This window comes from Eretmochelys imbricata, chromosome 7, assembly GCF_965152235.1.
Source record: "Eretmochelys imbricata isolate rEreImb1 chromosome 7, rEreImb1.hap1, whole genome shotgun sequence".
NCBI classification, from domain to species: Eukaryota; Metazoa; Chordata; order Testudines; family Cheloniidae; genus Eretmochelys; species Eretmochelys imbricata.
Window position 1 is genome coordinate 33,281,670 of NC_135578.1, and position 12,017 is coordinate 33,293,686.

Genomic DNA, 12,017 nt, shown 5'->3' on the forward strand with positions numbered 1-12,017 from the left:
TGAGTTGGCTTTCTTTCACATCTCTTTATTTCATATTTCAAACAGTTACAAATTAGTGCAAATACCCAGGGAACAAGGAATTGAAACTTGCCATTACAACACATAGCTGGACAGCATTCTCAAGGCACTTCTGTTTTCTGCCCTCCCCTCAACTTTTTGTACCATGATAAAACCCCAACAACTTGGCTGTGAAATGGCAGCTGACAGGGTGGGGAAGGGACACCCAGCTGAACAAAGTCTCTCACACACACACACAAATAAATAGCCCCACCCTACCCCCAATAGACTGTTTCCCTCTGCCACAGGGGACAGCCAGGCTCCCTGTGCTCCCCTTGGCATTCATTGGAGAAGGCTGGGAAATTGCATCTGTCCTAGAGTGGGGCCAGACTGGAAGGGAAACCAGCAAAATGTACAAGGGTAACACAGTGAGGCACTGAGGTAACAGCAGCAGCAGGCAAACCTTTGAGCCCTTTAAGAGGCAGGCGGGCATCCTGGGTAGAATCCCAGCCACAGGACACTGACAAGGACTGTGGAGTGGCCATCTGCCTCTTAGCTGATGCGGCACTTATCTCTGCGGCTGTATTTGCGCCGTTGCAGTTCCAGGCCCCGCTGCAGCCTGGCATCTTCCTCCAAGGCTCTGTTGGGGGAGGGGGAAGATGCAAGTTAAAATGTAGGGTGCAACGCCTGACCTCAAACCCCCCCATCTGAAAACCATGCCCAGACTCACATTCTCTCCTTGATGTCCAGGTCTCGCACCAGCTCATCACGCTGGTTCACCAGCGACACCAGTTCCTCCAATAGAAGCTGCTCCCGCCTCTGCTGGGCTTCTGTCTTGAGCCAATCTGCAGGAGTTGGAGAGACATCTCAGCTGAGAACCCAGAGGAAGAGCCAGTCCCCACCCCCCTTCCACAGACTGCCAGTCCCCTTTGCTCTCAGGGACCCAGCCCTCACCTTCAGTAGCTAACATGGCTCTCAACTCCCGGCTCAGTAGTTCAAATCGTCTTTCCAGATCCTGCTCCTCCATCCTGGGGTGGGGAAGGAGAAAATGGTGTGGGGGTGTGGTTAGTCCCAAGGTTACACCTTCTCTCCCCTGCCATGGTTTGGATGATCACGAAAAGCCCAGCCACCACTCTCCCCCCAGGATCACTCACAGCAGCTGCAGCTGGTCCTGGCGCCGGATCAGCGCATTCTTCTTATTGACCAGTGTGAACCACTCCTGGATCAGCTCCTCCTCCTGGGTCCGGTTTGCGCCTGCAATGGCAGGTAGGGGAGAGTGGGGTGTGAGTACACTACAGGAACCAGCAAGTGGCATTTGCACCTGTGTGGCAATGCAGCGGTGAGTGTTGATGGGGCAGGGGGGTGAGCATGGCCCAGTGATGGGATGGGGTCGTCCCCTGGTGAGTTCCCCAACTTCTCTCCACCCCTATTAACTGCCTGTTTCCTTCAAGCCCAGCTGGGGGTGGTAGGGCAGCGATATGGCATCCATGCAGAGCACATCCCCCCCATGAGGGGTTCCCACTCCATAACTGCATCACCAAGGGGTCCTGAGCAGTTCCAGAAGCCGCCAGCAGGTGGTACTGAGAGGCCACAGTGCTGGATGGGGTGAGGGCACAGGACAGTGCCTGATCTCTAGTCCCAGCTGCCCGCAGGGCTGTTGTATGTGTCCCGGCGCAGCACCTGACTCCATGAGGCGACGCAGATCCTTCTCCACCACGGCTGCCCGGGCATCAATCTGCTTCTGCTCATTCTCCAGCGCCTGCAGCTCAGCCACCACGTACTGGCTGGTGTCTTGGAACCGCTGCCAGGGAGGCAGGAGGTCAGACCCAGTGCCCCCTTGAGGGGAAAGGCCCTGTTTCCCAGTCCCTGCCACCACCTCCCCCAATTACCCATCCTTACCGGAACCTCCTCCTCTGCGGTGCTGGTTTCATTGCTGGGATCCCGGGACGGCTCCTGAGGGGTAGCACTGTGGGACGGGGCTGTCTCTGCGGGGGAGAAGACAGAGAGAGGCAGTTAGATTGGGGTCTCGAGAGGCAATTAAACCCCATTCGCCAGCCCTGTTGTAATTATTGGGGTGTGAACAATAGCTGCTGAGGGGCAAAGGTGAGGCAGGGAGACAGACACAACTACTCCGAGCAGAGGGCAGCTACTGTATGGTAATTGTGTCTGGCAAATGAGGCGCGTGGGCCTGGAAATCAATGGGCCAACATTGGGATGTTGGAAACCAGGCCTAAGCAGGGGCCAAAACACAGAGGGGCATGGAGGCTAGCTGGCTGGGTGACAGCGGCCAGGAAGGAGAAGCAAGTTTCCCCAACATGGCTGCCACCCCCATGGTCTCCTGGAACTTGAGGAGGCAGCACAATACCATGGTGCCTCCTTCACCCTAATCCTGAGGGAAGCCCGGGGCCAGAGAGAGGGACCCACCTGACATTGCCATCTCTGCCGGCTCCAGCTGAATCCCAGCCGCTACCAGCAGAGGTCTAGGGTTGCCCTGAACAGGGAGTTGGGTCCCGACTATCCTGGCTAATAGTTCATGGAGGACGGGTCCATCAATGGCTATCTAGTTTGTTTTTTAGTATGGATCTATTTTTGACCATCACAACATCCCATGGCAATGAGTTCCGCGGGTTAATTGTGAGTTGTGTCCTCTTGGCTGTATTAAACCTGTTGCCTATCAATTTCATCAGGTGACCCCATTTTTGTATTTAGAGAAAGGGTAAATAAAACTTCTCGTCACCTTTCCCTCACAATTCACGATTGTCTAGACCTCTATCCTGTACCCCCTTCGTTGTCCCTTTTCCAAGCTGAATGGCCCTTATCTTTGTAGCCTCTCCTCATATAGAAACTGTTCCGACCCTTTGATCATCTTGCCAGCCCTTCTGTGAACCATTTCCAGTGGCACTCTATTGTTTTTGAAACCAGAACCTGGCACAGTATTCAAGGTGTGGGCGTACCATGGATTTCTATAGTGGCATTATATTTTCTATCCCTTTCCTAATGATTCCAAACAGCCCGTTAGCCTTTTTGGCCATTGCTGCATACTGAGCTGAAGTTTTCAGAGAACTCTCCACAGTGACTCCAAGATCTCTTTCTTGGGTGGTAACAGCTAATTTAGACCCCCACCATTAGATCTGCGTACTTGGGTTATTTTTGCCAGTGTGCATTACCTTCACTTATCAATGCTTGAATTTCATCTGCCATTTTGTTGCCCACTCACCCTGTTTTGTGAGACACCCTCCCCCTGGTAACTCTTTCTCCTGCCTCTTCTTTTTCTGTGTCTTTAATACAAGGTTAAAGGGATTTTTAATGGAGTATTTGCCCTGGGAATAAGCAGGCTGAGGTCTCCGAATTCCACACCCTGAGCCTGGATTAGCACTTTAGTATTGTGCAGTGATAGGGGTCTGCTAACATCTTGGACACTCTGAGCTTGCGGTGTGTCAAAATTGACACAACCACCCTGCTCCCCCTTAAGGATCCATCTTGCCCCTTCGTCCTAAAACCTGATGCTGCTAAATAAAGCAGACCCTGCAGAAAGCCCAGGCTCACCTGGGGGTGGCTGAGTCCTGGCAGAAGTAGGGGGTCCCGCCTTAGGGGTCATCATGCCTTCACGGTCGTCCTGGTGGTGGGAGGTGGAGAAAAGGGATAGGGGATGTTACAATAATAAACCAGCTCCCATGAGACCCTACCATAACAAACCAGTCTATGCAGCCGCAAGAGATTCTACAATAACAAATTGCACAGGACAACCCCAGTGCCCCCAAGAGACCCTACAATAACAAACCAGCATGCACAGCCCTAGTATTTACGAGACACCTGACAAAAACAAACCAATGCTCCCAGGAGAACCTACAATAACAAACTTGTGCATGCAGCCCCCTATAATAATAAATTACTAGGGTTGTACATGCTAATTTGTTACTGTAAGGACTCATGGGGCTGCATGCGCTAGGTTGCTATTAGAGTATTCCAGGAGGGAGGGTCTTTCATAAATACTAGGACTATGTACGCTGTTTATGAGCTACCCTATAATAATGAACCAGTGCTCCTGGGAGACTCTACCATAACAAACGATTGCATGCAGACCCTACAACAAAGCAGTGCCCTGGAGAAATCCTGCAATAACTGAGCCCCTTCCCGTTCCCCACTCACCGTTCCTAGCCAGTCAAACCTCCTCCGTGGTGTCTCCCCTGGGGGGCCGCCTGCCTCCCCCTCGTCCATCGACAGTGACTCGCTCTTGAGTCGCGAGCGCCGCTTCTTGAGCAGGTCTGCATCACGCACGTGGGAGAAGCTCGACTTGCTGCTATGGGAGCGTGGTGGGGCCACAGGGCCCTGGCTGCCTGTAGACAGTGAGCGCTGCAGGGATCGCTCAGCCTGGTCTGGCGCATCCCCATTCCGCACAGACTGACGCTTCAGCCGTGGAGGAGGCACCAGCTTCTCGTCACCGTTGGTCGGCACCTTCCCAGCATCCTCTGGGCCAAGAGGCTCTGGCTCTGGTTTCTTGGCCGATTGGGACATTGCACCATTGACCAATGCTTTCCCAGCATCCTTTGCAGTTTTGTTCCCTCCATCCTTTGGGGTGGGTGGCTCTGCCTCTGGACTCATGGCTGGCTCAGTTGTCGCACCATTGACTGGCACCTTCCCAGCATCCTTTGCAACAGAGGGCTCCACCTCTGATTGCACAGCTGTTTGAGATATGGTGCCATTTACAGTCACTTTCCCAGCATCCTTTGCATCATCTGTCTTGGCATCAGTCCCAGCATCCTTTGGGGCGGTGAGTTCTGCCTCCAGTTTCTTGGCTAATGCAGCTTCTCCTGTCACAGTTTTATTGGCCGCTGCCTTCCCATCATCCCTTGCAGCAGGGGCAGTGCTCCCAGGCTCCTCAGGCCCCTTGGCGGCGCCCTGGAAGCGCTCAGCGTAGAAGCGGGCGGGGTCAATGGAGAAGGCGGGGTCTGAGTCAAACTTGCCCACCTTGTAGGTGCTCTGGCTGCTGTGGTTTGCAATCTGCACCACGTTCAGCTCCTGGCCCGTGAAGAAGGCGCGGATCTGGCACAGGTAGGTCATGACGATGAGCTTGTCGGGCACCGTCAGGAACACCATGTCAGCCGGCTCCAGCACCCGCGAGATGCCCAGGGAGGCAAAGCCGTCGTAGGCCTGGGGGGAGTGGACAAATGGGGGGGTGACTAATCCCAATATCCAGCCCCCTCCCTGAGTTAGGGATCAAACCCAGGAGTCCTGACGCCCTGTGGTCATGCTCCAAGTCCCCATGAGCTCTGATCACCAGGCCACATACACCGCAGCCTATATTCCCATGTGGGGGAGGGAGTCTCCCCAACCCAGAACAGCTCCTCCGTCCTCTCCAGGGGAGGGGACTCCTGTTCGTAGGAAGAGCCGGGTAATAGTAACTGGGGATTCGATTACTACAAATATAGATGGCTGGCTCTGTGATGACCAGGAGAACCACATTTGGCTGAATTCAAATCAGCAGGGCTGGATGCTATTAGCCCCAGGGTACAGAAGGAATTAGCTGAAGAAATCTTGGAGCCACTGGCAATAATATTTGCAAATTCAGGAATGACAGGAGAGGTCCTGGAAGACAGGAGAAGGGCTAATGTAGAAAGGGGAAAAAGGAGGAGCTGGGGAACTGTAGACCAATCATTTAACCTGACTTCAATACCTGAGAGCAATGTATAAAACATTCCATTTGTGAGTACCTGGAGGATGAAGGGGTGATCACTAGCAACAGCAAGGATTTACCAAGAACAAATCATGCCAAACCAGCTTGATTTCCTTCTTTGACAGGGTAACTGACTTGGTGGATGTGGGGGATGCGGAATACATAATATACCTGGACTTCAGCAAGTCTTTTGACACAGTCCCACAGGACATTCTGATAGATAAGCTGGAGAAATGTGGGCTCAGCGGAACTACCATTAAGTGGATACATAACTGGTTAAACAACCGCAAACAAAGAGTAACTATGAATGGGATGATGTCGGACTGGAGGGAGGTCTCAAGTGGGGTTCCATAGGGAGCTGTTCTGGGCCCGGTGTTGTTTAACATCTTCATTAATGACCAGGGATGTAGGAATAGGGAGCAGACTGATCAGACTTGCAGATGACACAAAGGTGGGGGAGGAGGGGGGGATTGCCAATACTTTGGAGGATAGAGCTAAGATTCAGAGGGATCTTGATAAATTGGACAACTGGGATGTACAGAACAAAATGAAATACAACAAAGACCAATGTCAGGTGCTACACTTAGGGAAGAAAAACCAAATGCACAAATACAGACTGGGGGATAACCGGCTTGGCAGAAGCACGGCTGAAAAGGATCTGGGAGTTGTGGTGGATCACAACCTCAACATGAGTCAGCAATGCGATGCTGTTGCAAAAAAAGCAAATGCAATTTTAGGTTGCATTAACAGAGGCATAGCATGCAAGTCACGGGAGGTGATAGTACCTCTCTACTAAGCACTGGTTGGGCTTCAGCTGGAGTACTGTGTCCAGTTTTGGTCACCAATGTATAGAAAGGACGTGGAGAATCTGGAAAGGATCCAGAGGTGAGCAACAAAGATGATCAAAGAGATGAAATGCAAGCCATATGAGTGAAGGCTGAAGGAACTGGGTATGTTTAGTTTAGAAAAGAGGAGATTAAGGGCGGACATGATGGTGGTCTTCAAATACTTGAAAGGCTGCCATAAAAAAGATGGAGAAAAGTTGTTCTCTCTTGCCATAGAGGGCAGGACAAGAGGCAAAGGATTCAAACTGCAGCATCGCAGATTCCAATTAAACCTCAGGAAAAACTTCCTAACTGTAGGAACAGTAGGACAATGGAACAGACGCCTCGGGAGGTTGTGGAAGCTCCTTCACTGGAGGTTTTCAAAAGGAGGCTGAAGAGCCATCTGTTGTGGATGGTTTAGACACAACAAATCCTGCATCTTGGCGGTGGTTAGACTCGATGGCCCTGGCAGTCCCCTAATATTCTCTGGTGAATTGGCTGCTAGGTGCGAAGGTTGCGGACCACTTAGACATCTAGACAGACTCATGTGCAGTGCTGGGGAGGAGCCAGTGGCTGTGGTACATGTAGGTACCAATGAGATAGGAAAGGATAGGAGAGAAGCCTGGGAGGCCTAATTTAGGCTCCTAGATAAGAGATTAAAGTCCAGGACCTCCAAGGTAGCATTCTCTGAAATGCTTCCAGTTCCATGTGCAGGGCCAGTCAGACAGGCAGAACTGCAGGGTCTCAATGCGTGGATGAGACAATGGTGTAGGGAGGAGGGGTTTAGGTTTATATAGAACTGGGGAACCTTTTGGGAAAGGAGGAGCCTATACAGGAAGGATGGACTCCACCTACACCAAAATGGAACCAGACTGCAGGCATGTAAAATTAAAAAGGTGGAAGACGAGTTTTTAAACTAAGGGCTGGGGGAAAACCAACCAGTGCAGAGGAGCACAGGGTTCAGACAGAGACATCCCTTAGGGAAAGATCTATTAATGGAGATTCTCTATGTCCTAGTAAGGAGGAGAGAATAGAAGTTGACAAAGTGCACAGGTAGGAACTGAAGAGAGTCAGTCAAAGGAAAGAGAGTCCCATTCAGTTACATCATATGAAGGCAGACAACTGAATATTGACAAATTGTGTAAGTACTTGTACACAAATGCTAGAAGTCTAAACATTAAGATGAGTGAACTGGAGTTCCGGGTACCAAATGAGGATATTGATATAACAGGCATCACAGAAACTTGGTGGAATGATGATAGATATTGGGACACGGTAATACCAGGGTACAAAATATATAGGAATGACAGAGTAGGTCGTGCTGGTGATGGAGTGGCACTATATGTGAAAGAAAGCATATAATCAAATATAGGGAAAATCTTAAATGCACCAAACAGTCTATCCATAGAGATTCTATGGCAAATTCCATGCTTGAATAATCAGAGTATAGCACTGGGAATATACTGACCACCTGCCCAGGAAAGTGATGGTGACTGTGAAATGCTCAGGGAGATTAGAGAGGCTACAAAAACAGAAAACCCAATAATAATGGGGGATTTCAACTATCCCCATATTGACTGGGAACGTCACCTCAGGATGGGATGCAGAGATAAAATTTCTAGACACCATTAATGACTGCTTCTTGGAGCAGCTAGTCCTGGAACCCACAAGAGGAGAGGCAATTCTTGATTTAGTCCTAAGTGGCGCACACGATCTGGTCCAAGAGGTGAATATAGCTGAACCGCTTGGTAATAGTGACCATAATATATTTAAATTTAACATCCTTGGAGGGGGGTGGAATACAAAAGAAACCCACCACAGTAGCATTTAATTTCAAAAGGGGAACTACACAAAAATGAGGCTAGTTAAATGGAAATTAAAAGGAACAGTCACAAGGGTGAAATGCCCGCAAGCTGCATGGGAACTTTTTCAAAACACCATAATAGGGGCTCAAACAAAATGTATATCCCAAATTTAAAAAAAAAAAAACAGCAAGAGGACCAAAAAATGCCACCATAGCTAAACTACAGAGTAAAAGAGGTGGTTAGAGACAAAAGACATCTTTTAAAAGATGGAAGTCAAATCCTACTGAGGAAAATAGAAAGGAACATAAACTTTGGCAAGTCAAGTGTAAATGTTTAATTAGGCAGGCCAAAAAAGAATTTGAAGAGCAACTAGCAAAAGACATAAAAACTAACAATAATTTTTTTTTAAGTACATCAGAAAAAGGAACCCTGGCAAACAGTCAGTGGGGCCACTGGACAATCGAGGTGCTAAAGGGGCACTCAAGGCCGATGCAGAGAAGCTAAATGAATGCTTTCCATCAGTCTTCACAGCAGAGGTTGTGAGGAACATGGGTCAGCCCCTCACCAGCATTCTGGGCAGGCGGAGCACAATCCCCCCAGGCCCCCTGAGCGCTGGGCAGGCAGCCGGTGGCACCCCCCCACCCCCAAACGCTGGGAAGTGCGCAACCCCCTCCAGCCCTAGAGCAGTAGATGGGCAGGCCAGTGGCACATGGCCCCCCCCCCCAAGCCCTCAACCCTCAAATGCCAGGCAGGTGACGCACGGTCCCCCAGACCCCGAGTGCTGGGTGGGGGGCGCACATCCCCCAGCCCCTCCAGCCACCCTGAGCACAGGGCGCACAGCCCCAGGGCCGGAGCGCACCCGCCTCCCCCAGCATGGCACCAGACATCCCAAGTCCAGACCACAGGCTGGCTGCAGCCACCCTAGCCCCAGCTCCAGCATGCTTCCCTGAAGACGAGCAGCCTGCCTGGGCTGGGTCCAAAGGAGAAGGGCAAACAGGAGGGGGCCCTCCAGGCAGGGCCACACCAGGCTGTTTGGGGAGGCACATACATGCCGCCCATGGTGAGGAAGATCCCCAGACCTGAGCCATTCTTTTTAGGTGACAAATCTGAGGAACTGTCCCAGATTGAGGTGTCAATAGAGGAGGTTATGGAACAAACTGATAAATTAAAAGTAATAAGTCACCAGGACCAGCTGGTATTCACCCAAGCGTTCTGAAGGAACTCAAATGTGAAAATGCAGAACTACTAACTGTGGTATGTAACCTATCACTTAAACATCACCCTCTGTACCAGATGACTGGAGGATAGCTAATATAACATTGATTTTTAAAAAAGGTTTCAGAGGTAATCCCGGCAATTACAGGCCAGTAAGCCTAACTCCAGTACCAGGCAAATTGGTTGAAACTATAGTAAAGAACAGAATTATCAGACACATAGATGAACATGATATGATGCAGAAGAGTAAACACGGCTTTTGTAAAGGGAAATCATGCCTCATCAATCTACTAGAATTCTTTGAGGGGGTCAGCAAATGTGGTCAAGGGTGATCCAGTGGATATAGCGTACTTGGACTTTCACAAAGCCTTTGGCAATGTCCCTCACCAAAGGATCTTAAGCAAAATAAGCTGCCACGGGATAAGAGGGACGGTCCTCTCATGGCTTGGTAACTGGTTAAAAAACAAAGGGTATGAATAGATGGTCAGTTTTCACAGTGGAGAGAGGTAAATAGTGGGTGTGACATTTTATACCTTGGGGAAGCGCCCTGGAACCCCCATATTTCTCATTTTTATATAATCACAATCTTACATATAAAGCGTGCCTTGTAAGGTATCAGGGGAAAGGTTATCATCTGCTGAAAGTCATTTCTCTATCCATATATGTGTATCATTAACACATACGAAGTTATGAGATTGTGTTGTATGGTTGTCACTAAAACATGCTGTCATTTGGGGAATCAGTCAGATATTAGCCCCGCAGAGGCAACAGCAAGGAAAGTAACCAACACCAGTGTGGGGTGACAAACAATCCAGCAACAACCATTGTCCAGCAAGGGAGCTACAATTCATGAGGCCACACCAGGGGAATTGCTCAGCCTTGCCTGGAGACTCAGCAATGCCCCCAGACATGCCTGGACTTGTGTTTTTCAAGCACATGCATTGAGGGCATAAAACCGAACACAGGGGGGTTTGGCCTTTCTCATTCACCCACCTACACTGCAAGCAACAAGGACACTGAAGACTCCACCTGAGGGGACTGGCCCAGATTTCAAGCATGATATCTGTGTACTATGAACTGCAATATCCAGAGAGGTGAAAAAAACTACCTAATCTAGATGTTGCCCAGTCTAATAGGGTTGAGAGTTTAAACTGCATGCTTGTATTTTATTTCTTCTGGTAACTAACTCTGACTTTTTGCCTATTACTTAATATCACTTAAAATCTATCTATTAAAAAGAAAAGGAGTACTTGTGGCACCTTAGAGACTAACCAATTTATTTGAGCATGAGCTTTCGTGAGCTACAGCTCACTTCATCGGATGCATACTGTGGAAACTGCAGAAAACATTATATACACAGAGACCATGAAACAATACCTCCTCCCACCCCACTCTCCTGCTGGTAATAGCTTATCTAAAGTGATCATCAAGTTGGGCCATTTCCAGCACAAATCCAGGTTTTCTCTCCCTCCGCCCCCCCCCACCCCTCAAACTCACTCTCCTGCTGGTAATAGCCCATCCAAAATGACCACTCTCTTTAAAATGTGTATGATAATCAAGGTGAGCCATTTCCAGCACAAATCCAGGTTTTCTCACCCCCCCCCCCCCACACACACAAACTCACTCTCCTGCTTGCAATAGCTCATCAAAACTATCATGCACATTGTAAGGAGAGTGGTCAGTTTGGATGAGCTATTGCCAGCAGGAGAGTGAGTTTGTGTGGGGTGGGGGTGGGGGTGAGAAAACCTGGATTTGTGCTGGAAATGGCACAATTTCCATTTGTGTTTGGATGAGCTATTGCCAGCAGGAGAGTGAGTTTGTGTGGGGTGGGGGTGGGGGTGAGAAAACCTGGATTTGTGCTGGAAATGGCCCACCTTGATTATCATACACATTTTAAAGAGAGTGGTCATTTTGGATGGGCTATTACCAGCAGGAGAGTGAGTTTGTGTGTGGGGAGAGGGGGGCGGAGGGTGAGAAAACCTGGCTTTGTGCTGGAAATGGCCCAACTTGATGATCACTTTAGATAAGCTATTACCAGCAGGAGAGTGGGGTGGGAGGAGGTATTGTTTCATGGTCTCTGTGTATATAATGTCTTCTGCAGTTTCCACAGTATGCATCCGATGAAGTGAGCTGTAGCTCACGAAAGCTCATGCTCAAATAAATTGGTTAGTCTCTAAGGTGCCACAAGTACTCCTTTTCTTTTTGCGAATACAGACTAACACGGCTGTTACTCTGAAACCAATCTATCTTTTGTAGTCAATAAATTTGTTTCACTGTTTATCTTTACTGGTGAGTTTGTATGAAGTATTTGGTAAATCTGCTCAGGTGTTGCAAAGGCTGGTGTATATCCACTTTCCATTGATGAAGTGGTGAACCAATTAATAAATCTGCACTGCTCATCTTGAGCAGTGCAAGATGGTATATTCCTGGGGTACAGTGCTGAGAGCTGGAGGGATTTGGCATTGGTGCCTTTCTCTGTGTAATTCATGAGTGGCTCTGGAA

The 12,017-nt window shown here is 49.4% G+C and overlaps 1 protein-coding gene across 4 annotated transcripts in view; it reads right to left on the reverse strand.

Annotated features, from left to right (window-relative positions):
* The window catches only part of EHBP1L1 (EH domain binding protein 1 like 1), a 29,428-nt gene continuing 17,411 nt past the window's right edge, over positions 1 to 12,017 (reverse strand). For 3 of the 4 annotated variants that reach the window (XM_077822903.1, XM_077822905.1, XM_077822904.1), the window contains 8 exons: positions 4,147 to 5,148; positions 3,544 to 3,613; positions 1,897 to 1,982; positions 1,678 to 1,798; positions 1,152 to 1,251; positions 952 to 1,025; positions 728 to 842; positions 1 to 637 (listed from right to left, as the gene is read on the reverse strand). In XM_077822903.1, the coding sequence (XP_077679029.1) occupies positions 550 to 637; positions 728 to 842; positions 952 to 1,025; positions 1,152 to 1,251; positions 1,678 to 1,798; positions 1,897 to 1,982; positions 3,544 to 3,613; positions 4,147 to 5,148 (1,656 nt within the window). In that variant the 3' untranslated portion in view covers positions 1 to 549. Of the gene's footprint in view, positions 638 to 727; positions 843 to 951; positions 1,026 to 1,151; positions 1,252 to 1,677; positions 1,799 to 1,896; positions 1,983 to 3,543; positions 3,614 to 4,146; positions 5,149 to 12,017 lie in introns of those variants that run through there. The other variant, XR_013346716.1, reaches the window with a different exon arrangement.